Source organism: Talpa occidentalis, unplaced genomic scaffold (genome assembly GCF_014898055.3).
Source record: "Talpa occidentalis isolate TD23 unplaced genomic scaffold, MPIMG_talOcc4v2.1 talOcc4.12, whole genome shotgun sequence".
NCBI lineage: Eukaryota > Metazoa > Chordata > Mammalia > Eulipotyphla > Talpidae > Talpa > Talpa occidentalis.
This window is the reverse complement of record NW_023601212.1, coordinates 101,708,481-101,725,297: the sequence shown is the minus strand read 5'-3', so window position 1 is coordinate 101,725,297 and position 16,817 is coordinate 101,708,481. Positions and strand designations below refer to the sequence as shown.

Sequence of the window (16,817 nt, the reverse complement as noted above, 5' to 3'; positions counted from 1 at the left end):
CCCGGAAGGGTCGCCAGGCAGTGCTGAGGAAGCCTCATGCTGGCTGCACCACCAGCCCCGACGAGGAGCCCCCGAGAGGGCAGACGTGTCCTTCCCAAGTCGGGAAACAGAGCCCAGAAGCAGAGCCGCAGACAGAGCCGCCTGATTCTGGCAAAGCAGCCAGGTCATGGCGGGGGGCGGGGGGGGGGAGGAGCAAAAGGAGCGGTGCCATGACAGCTGGACACACGTGCAGGCCACGGGGCACCCGCACGCAGGAGGAGAGCTGAGATGAACATGTCTAGAAAAACCCGGTGGGCTCTGGCATTGGCCAGGACTTCTTAGATTAAGTCGCTAAAAGCATTAAAAAGTGACTTGATGAAAGTCTGCTTTTCTGAAGCAAATAAATAACAAGGCAGGCCACAGACTGGGAGGAAGCACCCGCAAGGTGTGACTCTGACTAGGACTCGCACGTAGGATCACACGGAACTTACAACTCAGCAAAGAAGATAATCTGATTAAAGTGAGCAAAAAATCTGAACAGGGCCTCCGTGGTGGCGCAAGGGGTTAAGATGCAACCTATGAAGCTGTCCGCAGCCACTGTAGCATGAGTTCCATCCCCGGCCAGGGAGCTACCCACATGGCACAGCAGACCTCTCCTGACTCACCGGCTGCTCCCCTCAGCAGTGGATTTCAGTCCATCTGTCTGCCCTACTCCCCACGCTGTCTCTGGTGAATCCTCTCACCCCCCACACCTCTGGCCTGTGCCCCAGCTCTTGTATGCATAAATAAATAAATCTTTTTTTAAAAAAAAATCGGAACAGCCACTTCACAAAGAAGTTATATAAATGGCAACTAAATGCACAAAAAGTAGTTTAATTCCATTACTCCTAAGGAAATACAAATCAAAAGCACAGTGGGATGCCCCGGCACGGCTGCGGCTGGGACTGGCCATGTCAGCCAGCAGGGCACTGCAGTCCTCGACTGGCAGGGCCTGGCCCTTCCCAGTGAGGTCAGGGGATATTCACCTTAGGAGTCAGCACGCCCAGGGACCTACCCCAGAGAAGCGAAACACAGGCTCCCAGACACCGGGCGTACAGATGCTCACGCCAGCCCTGCTCCTCTCCCCCAGGCCGGGACAAGCCCAGGCCTGCTGGGAGTCGCCACTCCAGGCCCCCGTGGCGGCCCTGCGGCCACGAAGGAGCTGGCTCTGGCTGCAGCCACGGCTGGTCCCCTGCCCACCTGTGTCTGTGCAAGCGTCTCCCTAATCAACCTGTCCTTTAAAATGTGAAAACAACAACAACAGCCACAAGGTCCTGCCACATGCAAACCCAGGAAGAGCCTCAAAAGCACCATGGGAGGCTAGGGCAGGCGGGCTCGGCAGAGCGACGCTGTCCAGGCCCCAGAGAACACGAAACAGAGCGACAGAGCAGGCCAGTGGTTTCCAGGGCCTGGAAAGGGGCAGGGCCTGGGGTGGTAACATGGTGATGTATGGGCTGCACAGGTGTGCACGCTGGTTAAACTCACCAACTGCACCCTTGCGCATGGTGAATTTAGCACATGTCGCTCACACCTCAATAAAGCCCACTGACCACAGCTGCAGCAACAGAGACACGCAGGCCCGGGAGCGCAAGTGCACGAGGGACACCACAGAGTGCTGGCAGGGCTGCCGTTCAGGTGCAGAACGTCCCCTCCCCCAGAGAGGCACACTCCCAACGCCGCCAGCCACACTGAAAGCTGGTCCCAAAGCAGCTGAGAGCACAAAGTCCCACAGGGCCGCCACCTGCTGACCACCCCCCTTCTGCCTTTAACATTTTAACTTGAAATCTTCAAAAGGCTACATAAGAGCAACCGAAAGGATCCCTTGGTCTACAGCACGACTAGTGAGCCCCACGGTGGGCTGCAGTCAGAGACCCACCGGCATATGATGGTGTGGGGAGAGTGCGGTTGAGATGTGAAAAGTCACTTAGGGCTTCCCTGGTGGCTCAAGGGGTTAAGACACAGCCTATGAAGCTGTCCACAGCCTCTGCAGCACGAGTTCGATTCCCCACCAGCCAGGGAGCTACCCACATGGCATGGCAGACCTCTCCTGTCTTGCCCGCTGCTCCCCTCAGCAGTGTGTTTCAGTAGATCTGCCTGTTCTGCTCCCCACTCCGTCTCTGGTGAATCCTCTCACCCCCCCATCTCTGGCCTGTACCCCAGCTCTTGTATGTACAAATAAATAAATCTTTAAGAAAAATAAAAGAAAAAAAGGTCACTTAAAAGCTGCCCGCAGCCTCTGCAGTGCCAGTTCGATCCCCGGCCACCGGGCAAGGGTCCCACATGGCGCGCAGACCTCTCCTGCTGCGCCCGCTGCTCCCCTCAGCAGTGTATTTCGTCAGTCTGCCTGTTCTGCTCCCAGCTCTGGCTCTGGTGAATCCTCTCACCCTCCCGCGCTTCTGACTGTGCCCAGTGCTTGTATAAATAAATAAACAAATCTTTAAAACAAAAAAACAACAACAGAGTTTAAAACACGTCCAGCAGCTCTCGGCCACCCCAGCCGTGCCTGCGCAGGCACCTCCACCCATGTGTGCCCACGGGAGCACCTTCTCTTTCCTTTCCCTTGTTAAATATAATAAACCCACCCTTTTGGGTATGGAAAAAAGTTTGCATTTATACATAAGCACAGACATCAAAACCCAAATAAACAAACTAAAATGCTAACCAACACCATCCCTGAATAATGGCTTGATTTAAAATTTTCGTCTCTCCTGCTCATCTGTGTTCCCCAGCTTCTACGGGAAGTGAGGTTTACATTTGAGTGAACAGAAAGGCGGTCAGCCCGCGGCGCGGCCGCCCACCTGCACGGTGAGGGTGCCCTTCTCGGAGTCGGTCTGCAGGTGGATCTCCAGCTCCGGCAGCGTCTGGCCCGCAGACACCAGCTTGTGGCGCAGCTTCTCCAAGGCGTCGCTGGCGTTGGAGATCAGCTCCCGTATGAACACCTGCGGGGGCGCGAGCAGAGGCCCTGCTGCAGAAGCGAGCCGCCAGGGGCCTCTCGGTGCAGGCTGAGAGTCGGGGGCCGCCCATGTCTAAAGGATGGACTTGCTGCCTCAGCCCAGGGAGGGGTCTGCAGGGCCGGTCGCAAACGACCCAAGGACTCGGCCCCTCCCTGAGGCCTGGCAGTGAGGGAGCACTCTGCTCCTCCCGAGGTCCAGCTAAGGTTCTACCCACCTGCCTGCTCTGGCTTGCTGAGGGGCGCGAGTGAGACGCAACTCCCCCGACTCGTCTCCCCCAGTCTCCAGGGAGGCGACCCGCTGGCTTCACAGAACAGTGGGCTCCCTGTGCTCCATCAGCCCCGCCCCTTGCCCTGGCAGAGGAGGAAGCGGGGCAACCACCCCTAAGAGGAGCGATGCTGGACCTCGCACGTGAACCTGAGCAGAGGGACTGTCCAGCATGGGACCTGGCTGCATCTCCCGCAGGCGCTGCCCAGGTGCCGAGATTGTCTTTCAAATTCCCGCCTGCCTTCTGGTGACAACCAGCGTGGGGACAGTCACGGCCCATTTGTTCTTCTCTACCTCTTCTGCGTCCTGTCTCCCCCAGGTGAGCCTCACTCTCCTCAGGAGGCGCCCCGAGGGCAGGGATCTTCCTCCCCCAGCACCGAGGGTGGTCACTTGACGAAGGTGGCGACACCTGGTGCCGCTGAATGAACGCGCTGGGCACACGCCAAGGCGCCCCTGCGATGGACCTCAGCTGCCCAGACCAGCAGCTGCGGGGTTTGAAATCACCAGCGACACTCCCTCCAGCGCCAACCTGGCGCGAAGGACCACCCGGATATACGTGTCTGTGAGACACAAATCGTGGTCCAAGCCCTATCCCGGTGGCGGCCATGGCTCTGTCCAAGCAGGGTGCGCTCACAGGGTGCACCTGCCCCGGCTCCCCGGGGCAGCACCAACACGGTCCCACCGGCCCGAACGCAGGGCCCGCTCCCTACCTCCTTTTCTGAGTACAAGGAACGGGCAACGATGTCGAGCAGCTTCTTGGTCTCAGCCTGGAACTCGTGCTTGGAAGCGGACCCTGCAAGGAAGCAGACGCCGTCCAGAAAGCTCCGGCCCACTGGCGTGGGAGGACACGCGCAAGCTGGGCCACCGCCCGGCACCCCGCTCCACTTGAGAGCTTCCCCCCTAGCACTAAATCTCTTGCTTTTCCCTTAAAAAAGTACACGCCAAGAGCGTTCGAAACGACGCTTGAGGCAGAATGCTTCACACTGTTCAAAAGAGCAGCACAGGAGAGAAACCCAGGCTCTGGCGCTCTCTGAACAGCCACCGCTGGGCCCGCAGCAGGGGCTGGTGGGCAGTCACCCGTCAGGTCTTCAGAGAGTAAAGCGGCCGGGCCCACTGTCCTCCCCACGCCCAGCCCCTGGCCGCCCCCGCAGAAGGCCCGAATGGCCGTGCTCAGGGCCGCCGGTGGGACAGCGCCAGCAGCAGCTGTGCGAGTGGCTCGTGCGGGGGTCACCCTCCGGAAGGTGCCATCAACAACGCACTGGGGGGGCCCACCCTCGACCCCCCAGCACCTTGCACGGCCTCTGTGCTGCTGATGAGGGGGCGCAGGGGCTCCTCCTTCGGGTCCTCGGCCGCCTGGGAGCTGAAGTGCCGGCCAGTGGAGAGGCCGGAGGCCAGGTTTCGCCGGGGCCCCGCTGCTGGCATGGCAGCCCTCCAAGGATGTGGGCCCGGGCTTCCTGGGAAGACAGACAGCAGAGCAGGGGAGCGTTAGGGAGGCAGCAGGGGCCGAAGTCCTCATCTGCTCCCGTCTGGGCCAGCGGAGCTGAGCCGGAGTCCCCAAGACCCGGCGTCCCCCAGGGGCCGGCGGAGGTGAGCGGGCCGGCAGCGCAGCCACGTCGCGAGCAGCCTGGCAGCAGGACCTCACACACGGCACATCTGTCCGTAAAGTCCCAGGGCCGGGCTGAGCTGTGGTGCCTCCCCGGCGCACACGCACAAGAGTCTTCCCTGCTGTGTGACCGTCTCGAAGTAAAGCCCCTGCCTGAGTCCCAAGGAACCTATTTCCAGACAAGGTCACGCTCGCAGGGAGCGGGTGAGACCTGGGACATGTTCTCGGGGCACACGATCCAAACCCTGACAGACTGGTGACCACGAGGGTGTGCCTCAGCCCCCCAGGCCCCGACGCAAAGCACCGCAGGCGGTGGCTCACGCGCCCGTGCATCTCCAGGCGCTCCCTCAGGACATCTCAGCCCGATCAGAGGCAAAACCCCATTTCTGAGTAAGGTCACATTCAAAGGTGCTGGGCATGAGGGTTTCAATACCATTTCGGGGGCACACCGCTGGTGATGGGAGCAGATGAGAACGGTGGTAGGAGTGGGGGGGGGTATCTGTGGGAACACGACATTTCCGAGGGCACCTTCTGGCACACGGGGCACTCTCCAGGTGAGCAAGAGACCCTGGGGTGGGGGCATGGGCCAAACTCCACAGTAACAGTCATGCCATCCAACTGCATCAGGAGTAAGGCACCCCTGAAAGCAGACAGGAGCCCCAAGTCCCTTCAGAAAGTGGCATGTTGTGCACGTGACCCCTCCGCAGGGCCCCACACATGGCACGCCCGCTCCGTGCACAGCACCTTGGGGATTCTGACGCCACCCTGCACGTGCATGAGCTCACGAGCGCGGAAGGGTCACATGGGCAGGGGTCAGGAGGGCGCATGGATGAGGTGAGGGGGCCAGAATGACCCCTGCCCCGCGGAGTCGGCCTGGAAGTGGCAGCGCGGCAGGAGGCGGTGAGGCCCGGATCAACACAGCCCACGGCGGAAATAAGCACCAAGGAGGTGCGGAGAACACACAGGCACCTCCCGGCTCCGTCCCCCCACAGGTCAGACGCGACAACAGTGACACCACAGGCCGCGAGCACACCTGGCCCAGGGAGAGTGCCCCACCAGGGCTGCCCCCACGGGCCCCAAGCCCTGGACACATTGGGGTGCCCCCAGCTCTCAGTCTGGGGGTGCCGTTCTCCAGGGAAGGGAACCAGGGCCCCAGGGAATGCACAGCAGGGGGTAGAAGTGAAGAAGGGCTGAGATGTGGCGCCTGGGGACGCGGGCTCTGAGGGGAAGGGCCCCCGGGGAAATCGAGGACCCCACGACGACGACAGCAGTGGACTGCGTCCCGTCGGCGCACGCTCAGCCAAGAGCAGAATGACACTGGGTGGGGGGGCGGTGGACACAAACCCACGCGGCAAACCCATATCAGCACCCACTGGAAACAACATCTGCACCCTCTCAAGTCACCCCCACACGATACTTACTGAGTCCGAAGAGAACAGTGGTTCACAGTGGAGAAGCGCAGAGCCCCCAACTGCTCCTGCAGGCACAGGAGCCAGGCCTGTCACCGCCAGCACCCCCAAGCCTCAGGAGCGAGGGCGCGGCCTCCTTTCAGCTGTGTTCCACCCCCATCTGGCCACAGGAAAACACCAGGCAGACCCCCGCCGAGGAACCTCCCTCGAGTCACAGGCCAGCACTGAGGGAGGTAAGCAGGCCCCGAAGGACAGGCAGATGCGGAGAGCCACAGACTGGGGGAGCCAAGGCCGTGCCTGCGTGCACTGCGGGGTCCTGGCCAGGGGCGGGCAGCAGCGGGACGCTGGCTCGCTTCTAGAGCCGGATCACATAACACTGCTGTGTCAGAGTCATTTCCCTTTCCAAAGACATTAGCCTTAGGGGAAGCGCGGGGCAGAAGGCGGAAACTGTGGACTGCTTCTCTAACATCTCTGCAAAATGAGACATTTCCAAGAGCTCCAGGATGTCTCTGAGGACTGTCCCTGCACACAAGTCACTTCATCAATGCACGAGCTCACGTCTTCACATCCAGCTAGGAGGGGAGCCACCAGCTCCAGGTGACACCAGTTTAAACCATGGTGAGAGCTGTCAGGTTGCTCTCCAGTCATGCCACACCCCTGCACACCTGTCAGGTGACCTCCACACAGAATCATGCCACACCCCTGCACACCTGTCAGGTGACTTCCACACAGAATCACGCCACACCCCTGCACACCTATCAGGTGACCTCCACACAGAATCATGCCACACCCCTGCACACCTGTCAGGTGACCTCCACAGAGTCATGCCGCAGACCCCTGCAGACCTGCTGTTATGAAACTTCTGGATTTTTGTCTCTTGAGCATGTAAGACAATTTCATTTCCAGTCTATTATGAGCAAGCCTGAGTATCCACATTCTGAAATATTTTCTATTTCCTTGTTCGTTAATGGACTGCTGATACCTTCTGATCATTTTTCTAATTTTCATGTTTTTTTGTTATTGATGTCTTACAGCATTTATAAAGAAATTAGTCATTTGTTGTAAAGGCCTTCTTCACTCCAAGACAAAACACAATTTTCCCATTTTATTTTTCTTACTCCTTTTTACTCCCCTCTGCTTAATATTTCTGAAAGAATTTAATAAGTTGTTTAAGATGGAAATATATTTAAGTCCTCATAATTGGGCTTATATACATATTTCAAACCAGGGCTTTCAAGACTTCCCATCATAATTCCAAGATTACACTGATCAATTGCACTATTTTTTTAAATAAGATTTATTTATTCATGCCTATAAGAACTGGGGTACACAGGCCAGATGCGTGGGAGGGTGAGAGGATTCACCAGAGACAGAGCGGGGAACAGAACAGGCAGATCTAGTAAAACCCACTGCTGAGGGAGCAGCGGGCGCGACAGGAGAGGTCTGCTGCGCCCTGTGGGATTCTCTCTGGCCAGCCGGGATTGAACTCGTGCTGTGGACAAAGGCTGTGGACAGCTTCACAGCGCGGCGCTCAACCCGCTGTGCCACCAGGGGAAGCCCGATCAATTGCATTGTTATAGGCAGATTTGATTTCAGGTTAACAGAAATTGCTACGACCTTAAACAATAGTGCAATAAATCTGCCTGACCCAGTACAAACACACTATCTACATGGTATCCGCCACCATGCTTCCCCCAACACCCTAAAGGAAAAACCACAAACCTCAGTGTTAAGTTACAAAGTCGTACTATTAACCTGTTTGGTGGTTTGGGGTCACACAAAATGGGAAGCACCAATAGCCTGAATCTGACACAACACACACACAGCACTCTCTCTCTCTCTCTCTCTCTCTCTCTCGCCCCATCTGTGCCAGCAGGCTGTTCCCTCTACTGGCAGCATGTGCCTTCTTGCCATCTGGCCTTCTTCGGCCCAGTGTGGGGGTGCTCCTATCCCCTCAGGCCTCTGGCCCTCGGCTCACAAGGTCTTTCCCTGCTAGAGGACAGCGCCCTTGCTTGTGGACTGCTCACCTGGACATGCTGCAAGTGCCAGCCAGTGGCACTTCTACTCTCTCTTAACTCTTTGTTAATGTATAATTTATCTCACTAACACTGGGTCAGGACTAAGTTTACATCTCTTAGCAGCAGGCTCCTTGAAGGCAGAACACCGACAATTCCAGGTGTGCCAAAGCTTCCAGTGGGGAAGCAGTTCCTTGTACTGTCAGGAACCTTAATCAGCACAAACTTCATCAGACTCGAGCAGAAGCACATTCGGCCAACAGATGGCGTCCGGGTCCCGTCAGGCCATTTCTGACTAGTTGGCAGGAATTAAAAAACGCAACTGCCCACAGGGCTGCCGGGGCAGGCAGGCACGTGCGTCACAACCCACTTGGTGAGTCCTGCTCTCCAATCACCCATCTCTCTGCTGCACCAGCACAGCTTACTGTGGCCTGGCTTCACTGTGGCATCTGAAGTTACATGCTGGACACACAGACGTGCTGAGGAAGTTAAGCTGTGAGAGATACACTGGAGTTTCCTGGATTTACACACCCCAGTCAATCTCCCACTATTGGTATAAATTCTACAGATGTTGAAAGGATCAGGAAATAGATACAAATGTATGCCAGGAAATTGGACAACTTAGATGAAATAAACAAATTCCTTCAAAAAATGAAATTCATCCAAAGTGACAGAAGATGAAACGGAAATTCTGAATTGCTTTATATGTAATAAAGAAATTGACTTTGTTTTCAAAACTATTGCCACAAATGAAACTCAAGACCCAGGGCCTCCCCTGGTGGCGCAGGCGGTTGAGCGCTGCACTGTGAAGCTGTCCGCAGCCTCTGCAGCGCCGGTTCAATCCCGGCCGGCCGGCGAGGGTCCCACGCGGCACAGCAGACCTCTTCTGCATCACCCGGGGCTCCCCTCAGCAGTGGATTTCGTCCGTCTGCCTGTTCTGTTCCCCACTCTGCCTCTGGTGAATCCCCTCACCTCTCGCGCATCTGGCCTGTACCCCGGTTTTGTATAAAATAAATAAATAAATCTTTGAAAAAAAAAAGAAACTCAAGACCCAGATTTTTTACTGGTGAATTCTGGCAAGCATGGGGAAGACGTAACCGATCTGATGCAAATGTTTTCAGAAAATGGGAGAAGCGAGAGCACTGCCCTGTCACCATGAGCAGCGACGCATCCGGTGGACATGCGAGGCGGGGAGCACTCGCAGGCGCCGGGAGATCAGCAAGACCTGCAAGCCCACGTCTCCCCCGGAAATGACGTCATTTCTCTCCAGCAAACTTGGGTCTTCCAGGTTATTTGGGGGGTGGTGAGCCTTGAGATGGGATGTGCAAGTGGGTCCCACCACGAACAAACTCAACAACCTGCCTTCTCTTCTGCCGTTTGTTTCCAAATAAACCCATTTTGCTGCTGGAGAAACTGATTGCTTTTGTTTGAGGTCAACATATCAAAACCTGAGAAAGACATTATATACACACAGAATAACAGACCAAAGTCTCTCATGAACACAGACATGAGGTCTTCGCAAAACATCAGCAAATCAAATCCACGGTCTCTAAAACGACCGATCAGGTTTATCTCTGGGATACAGGTTGGCGACGCACTGGCCAGTCAGCCAGTATAATTTACTACACACACAGTAACAGCTAAAGAAATGGTGCCGGCTGGGCTGAAGGGCAGGTGGGGTTGTGGGCACTGCCAGCGCCCCGAGAGCAGACCGTGGCGGGTGGGGGCTACTACATTCAAGACCTTGTCTCCACGGTGGCACAGCGGCCATGACTCAGAAGTTTGAGTTCTCAAAAGAAACCAGAAATTAAAATGTTTATGTGCAATCTGACGTTGGATGTTTACCATTTTTTATTTTTTATTTATTTATTTATTTTTTTTATAGAGGCATGTTTTATTTATTTGTTTGTTTGTTTGTTTGTTTGTTTGTTTTGTTTATACATGCACTGGGTACAGTCAGAAGTGCGGGAGGGTGAGAGAATTCACCAGAGCCAGAGCGGGGAGCAGAGCAGGCAGAAGGACCGAAGGACACTGCTGAGGGGAGCAGCGGGCGGCAGGAGAGGTCTGCGCGCCATGTGGGACCCCCCTCCGGTGGCCGGGGAGCAGCCGGGGATTGAACCGGCGCTGCAGAGGCCGCGGGCAGCTTCGCAACCCAGCACTCAACCGCTGCGCCACCGGGGAGGCCCTGTTTACCATTTTTTAAAACGTGTTCACAGTCAGAGTCAGTTTGTAACTCTTTTCTAGTCTGGAAAATGGAATGCACAAGAAAGCGCGCCAGCCCACGAAGAAGGGCTGAAGGTTCAAGAGGCTATGCTCCTGCTTGGCAGAGGGGCCCTGGATCTGGCACAGAGCAGGCAGGGGATCTCTAGAACACAGGGTAAACCCAAGCTTGGCAGACATCTCCCGGGCAGGCAGACACCTGACATCTCTCCCGGCGCAGCGGCCGGCGCGGCTGTCCAGTGCAGACCGGCGACGCCTGCGGCCCAGCGCAGCTCCATGTACGAAATCGGTTGGTTAGGGGAGCCCGGGGGCAAACACACAGGTAACACTCAGTACACGTTACGGAACTAAAATTAAGAATTTATATTCATCAAATCAGAAACAGACACCGAGCCCGGCGTGAAACGGAAAGGACAGCCACACGCGGGCAAGGGACACCTAAGAGAGACGCGCACGCCCGCAGCGCCCGCGCAGACGCCCGCGAGAAAGCCAGCCCAGCCGGAAGGAGAAAACGGGCAAAAGCATGTCATGGAAAAGGAAACCGATGGCTACGAATTATGGGGAAAGATGCTCAATTTTACTAGTAGTAGACTGAAGTCACAAACCAAAACATCATTTTGTACCATCAGAGGACATTTTCAAGGTCTCAAACCCCAGCGTCTGGGACCCGGTGCAGCGCGCCACACGCGTGGCTGTGGATGCAAAGCCAGAGGGCCGTGGCCAGGGCAGGGTCACCTGGGCTTCTGGAGCTCAGGGCCTGGCATGGGCGTCTGCTATAGCTGGGACCCGGGCTTTGGAGGCTGGTTAAGGGCCATACACCTTCAGCTGTTACCTCAGCTTTGGCCTCTGATGGGCATGGGACCAGCAGGTGCAGAGATGAGTCCAGCCTGGAAGAAAGCGCCGTGAGAACCCTGGCCCGCCTGCCAGTTGGGGCTCCAGGGATTCGTGTCTGGGAATCCCAAGCTCAGGCTGCCAGTCACCTTACCCAGCCCTGAAACAGACACTAGCCGAGAATGGCCACTGTCCTGGAGTTCCCTGCTTCTCTAGCACCCCAGAGGCAGACCCCTGTCCTGCAGGAGACCGTGCCCACCCCCACCAGTGAAACCCCCAAGGTCCCTGGTGTGGGCTGAGCTCTTAGGCAGCAACAGAGGCTCTTGGCTCTCACTGCATGGTAACACTCCGCACCAGCGAAGCTGCAGCTCCCCACCCCTGGGCTGGGCCGCCCTGTGCTGCAAACTGTCATCACGCGTCCTCCAGGACTGCTGTCTTCACTGCCTGTCACTGGGCCGTGGAGGTGAGTCTGATATCCCCACTCTTCTGCCGTCTTTGTTGGACTCCTGGTAATTTTTATTTCTTTTTTATATCCAAAAGGGCAAGCTTATTGCAAAAAGGGAAAGGCAAATAAAGGACACTTGCACACACAAGAGGGCAGAAAGAGCTGCCCCTGAACGGGACAGAGGTTTGCTTAAGAGAGAGGCCTGCATAGTCCCAGACGGGCAGGCTCGGGAGGAGAGTTGCCCCTGCTGCTCTGCAAAGGGAGAAGGGTGGTGAAGAGAAGGACAAGCACGGTCACAAGCGGGCAGGGGAGCCGCCTTTGGAAGTGGTAGGTCTAAGAAAGAGACGCCTGCACAGACACAGGAGGGCAGGAGACCTGCCGATTTCTATTTCTTAAGCTGAATAATGGATATGCATGTTGTTTCTTTTTAAAATGGCACACATAATATGCATTCCTCCTCAGACGCCATATATTTCACACACACAAAAAATGAAGGGGCGGGGGTGCAAGCTTCAGTTCCCCTGGGTCACTTTGAACTTGCAAACAAAGAGATGGGCACAAAGCCTGGTAGGCTCAAGGCAGAGCAGGAAAGCTGAAACCCAGAAACACTCAAATGCAGTTTGCGTGTGGACCCGGTAGTGGCCCTGCAGACCGCCCATCGATAGGCACATTAAGACCCAGCTGTGCCCCATCGAGTGAGCCAGTCTTTCACAAGAGCCTCTCTGGCTAAAATGAAAGGTTTAACTTCATGGAAAACGCCCTAGTGCTCCATTCCCTGCAAAGTGCCAGAATCACTAGCGCGTGTGGACTGCAAGCCCACCCTGCTTCTCCCGCAACGCCTGACACTTCCAGTTCCAGCAGGAGGGTTTGGGCCCTTTTATCTTATTCTTAGCAGCACCGCTACTGGTCTCCTGCTCTTTTTTAATATGGCGTTCATTTCGGCTGTATCAAACTTTTAAAAAATATTTAATCACACTTCTTGACTGTATGAGGTTGCTAGGTAACTGGGTCATTCGCTTCCAAAAGCAGCTACACCTACATTAATGTCCTGCTCTACAGGTCTCCACCTGGTTAGCAGGCAGGAAGCAAAGACAAGCCGGTATGGCCACGGGCTCTGCAAGCTTCACTTTTAAGGTGATTCTTTGTGATTTTAGCAGAAATAACCAAGCACTCCAGAAACACACAGCTGACATCTCTCTTACTACATGTACAGAATTTCTATGGACCAAGCAAACAGCAGTCTCCTGGTAAAAGGCCAGTTTCCCCATCATGACCCAGCAGGACAGCGTTTCAGGCTCTAGGTGGCTGCACTGAGGACAATCTGAGAATATTCCCTGGCTTCCAAGCTGAAGTATTTCACTTGAGCATGAACTGAATAGTTTCAGTGATGGAGAGAGCAAATCCCAGGGCCGGCCTCAAGTCAGTAGGTCGCCTTCGTGGAGTCACAGAGGCTAACATTTGGGGGTGAAAACATTTACTTTTCTACACTGTTTTCTCATCAACCCACTTTCCTCCCTCTCCCTTCAAGCGGGACCCTCTCCTCTGCCCAGGAGAGAACATAAACTTGGGGATTTTTCTTTTGTTCAACCAACTAACTATTCAGCTGGTATCGAGGCCTATGCTACACAGGACGCCTGGGTTGACTTTCTGCAGACAGTTCAGATTAATTGGCCCCCCTGGCCCAAGCAAGCGTCCCACTACCAAGGCCCCCTGGGAGCAACCTCGTTGTCAGGCACAAGTCTGTCCTTTGCCTCTGTGCTACACTGGTGCTGCCCAAGGTGTTCTATAGTTCCGGGCCTACGGTCAGGATGGAGACCTACATGGCCACGTTACAACACAGTCAGACTGCAAGTGCTCCCCTCCACCCTGAAAAACAGCCGGGAATAACCAGAAAGGTATCTGAATTTCTGTGAAGGCTGCAGTGTGAGACCTCAGGGCAGAAATTAACACCATGAGCACCAAATAAAGTGAAAAGGTGGGCAACAAACTAAATCAAATGGACCCCAGTACTAAGCGGGAGGCCCCGCTTCCTCCTCTACTAAGTGTGCTTCCCCTTGAAAGATACAAGCTGCAGTGCTAAGCCCCACAACAGAGCAACCCCCTCTTCTGACCTTTCTGTGCCTGGACTCCCACACCTGCAACTCTCCTTTCAAGACAGAAAATTCCAGCAAAGCCTCTGGTTTACAAAATGAGTAGACAGCAACTCAACCACAGCAGTCTGTCCTGGCCTCTTCTGGCAAGACATCTATGAAAGTGAGCGAGAACATGGACTGTCAGGCCTGCAGGCTCAGAGCGCCACGGTCAGGGGCTTCTTTGCCCTGTGGGCTTTCAGCCCGCTGCCCTAGTCGCCTCAACATCACATGTGCTTCTGGGGACTGAGTCTGGTGTTGATTTTCTGGGTCTGGTTTTCTCTGGGAGGCAGCCTTTTCATCCGCCCACGTGTGAAGCAGTTACTCTGATACCTGCTAGAGCTCCGGTGAAGAGGTCTGAGGGCAGTTTACATTTTTTTATCGTCAACTCACATGTTCCAGATCACACAATGACACGCAATTGAGTTCTCCGAACATGGGCCAGGCCAGGCACTTGACGTCCTGATTTCAGAAAGACGTGGTCCCCACCCATAAGCTCTTATCTAAGAGAGAAGAAAGGACATAATTTTTGGGCCCACTCACCCTTATTCTACATACCCCTAGATTCTTGTCACACCAAATTATCCAGAGGCATTCCCCCTACACCACACCTGAAGACTTGGCCCAATCCTCTCTCTTCTGTGGAACTTACATAAGCTGTCCACCACATATTTTGCCCACTGGACACGCCAGAGGCCTCCCATCAGGCAGTCACATGCTCCCACTGACCTCTGACCCAGTGGCAGGGTCACATCAGGTCTGAAGTTGCAGAGGGCACTCACAGTAGTTGTTGACTAAATGAAGTAATGAGAATAAATGAACAATAACGTCCACAGACAGACTCAACCCTACACTCTGAGACACCCCATGGGCAGGAGGACTGGGATGATGGTGACCCGAGGTCATGGTCCTAGGTGTGAAGGCAAGCACATGCTAACACTCAGCAATGCTTTCCCAGGAAAAGAGAAAGAGACACAGAATTCTGAATTTTCTGTATAGGTGACTTTTACAATCACATCCCACCCCACCCCCACTGCAGAAGACACATATCCTCCTGATCGTATCCACCCCTCATTCAATCCATACAAACAACTTCACCATTACATTAGCCTCACAGGTGACAGAGGCATCTGCCACAGAGAAGGCTCTCATAGTCAGCATGCTCGAACCACTGTAAGAGAAGCTGCAGGGAAAAGGAGGTTATTGAGGAAGAGAGAGAAAATGGCACAAAAAAAGTCCCTGGGCTGAAAATGGACATATCTTCACAATGGAAGTGACGCGAAGGGGTACAGAGAATGAATTAAAGCATTAATGTAGAAACATCTTAGAATAAGAACAAGGAGAGAAAAAATAACCATTAGAAGAGGGAAAAAATGACTAACAATGAAACTGATGTGACGGCGCACCTGTAACAGGGGGCTGAGACAACGGAGCAACATCATCACTTTCTGAAGGAAAATTATTTTGACCTGGAATGCAATGCCCCCGTCAAACCTTTATACAAAGTATAAATATTTTGACAGTACCCGGGGCTTAGACAACCCAGATTTTCTGCAAAACTAACAGATGGTATGTTCTGGTTAGACGGGAAATAAAAATCCAGAAAAAAAACAGATGTCAGCTGCAAGCCACAGTAATAAACCTACTTGTCTTATCCTAATGCATGTTGTTCAATCCTCGTTCATTTCAAAACCCAGGTAATAAAAACAAAGCGTACAAGACACGGAGAGTAAGTCCGCACATCCACAAACAGCCACGGGACAGATGAAAACAGCCTCACTCTCACCAGGATCTCTACAGATGTAAATTAAAGTGCAAAACCATCCACTTGGAAAATATGCACCACCCAGCGCTGGAGAGGGCGGGAGGGGGGCAGGGTCCCAGCCCAACGGGAGTCACCCCGGCAGCTTATCGTCCGGTGCAGCTAACACTCCAAACAATCACGGCTCTGAAACATCAACTCTCAAGAAAAGCCGCGCACGGCCAACGGCAGAGCCTGATAACGACAAAAAAATCCGGAAATCATCTTCGTCACCTAATTACTAAGCCGACGCTGCGCCCCTCGCACAGGGCACTCTGCGGCCGGCGGGAAGCGCGGACCCGCGCGCCGGGGCCTGAGGAGTCGCGCGGGCCACGCAGAGACAACAAAAATCCCGTTATTCGGTGCGGCCCCCCCGCGGGAGGCGACACCCGCAGGCCGCACCCGCGGGCCCTGCGAGGGCGGGTCGCGGCCTCTCCTTTCTCATCGGCGCTTGTTTGCGCGTCGACCGCTCCTTCCAGGCCCCGGGGCCACGGCGGGCGGCCGGCCGGAGTCCGCGGGCCGCGGGCGCGCTCGGGTCCGGGTCGAGCCCAGGCGAGCGGCTCCCGCCGCGCGTGCAGCCCTCGGCGGGAGGAGCGCCGCCGGCACCAGCGTCCGGAGCGCGTTCCCAGCGCGCCCGCGGCCTCCGCCCGCTCGCGGCGCCGCCTCCGGAGCCCGAGCGAGGGGCCGGGCCGGGCGGCCAGCGCGGGGCTGACCAGGTGGCCCCAGGCGCGCAGGGCGCTCCGCGTTCCCGCCCGCCGCCCCCGCCGCGGAGGGAACGGGCTCGGGCCCCCCGCGCGCAGTCCGGCCGCCCTCACCTGCCGGGGCGGCTGCCAGCGCCGGCGCCCGCGGCGGAAGCCGGAGGCGGCGGCCCCAGTGCAGCAGCGCCCGCAGCTCGCGCGCCATGTCTCTCCTCCCGCGCGGGGCGCAGGCGTGAGGCGCGGGGGCGGGGCCGGCCCGGGGGCCTTCCTCGGGCGCGGCGCGCTGACGTCACGGCGCGCGCGGGGCTGTCCGACCCGCTGCCGGCGCCGGCAGGTGGGCGGGGCCTCCGGGGCGCGACCGGCGCGCGCGGGGACCGTTGGGCGGGGGGAGCTCCGTGACCTTGTGTCGCGTTGTCAAGGGCGACGGGCC

The 16,817-nt window shown here is 56.1% G+C and overlaps 1 protein-coding gene across 1 annotated transcript in view; it reads right to left on the bottom strand.

Annotated features, from left to right (window-relative positions):
• Positions 1-16,533, bottom strand: part of TRAP1 (TNF receptor associated protein 1) — a 28,231-nt gene extending 11,698 nt beyond the window's left edge. The window contains exons 1-4 of the mRNA XM_037507702.2: positions 16,505-16,533; positions 4,526-4,690; positions 3,947-4,029; positions 2,817-2,957 (exon numbers count right to left, since the gene is read on the bottom strand). Of these exons, the coding sequence (XP_037363599.1) occupies positions 2,817-2,957; positions 3,947-4,029; positions 4,526-4,658 (357 nt within the window). The 5' untranslated portion in view covers positions 4,659-4,690; positions 16,505-16,533. The remainder of the gene's footprint in view (positions 1-2,816; positions 2,958-3,946; positions 4,030-4,525; positions 4,691-16,504) is intronic.
• Between the last annotated feature and the right edge of the window lie 284 nt (positions 16,534-16,817).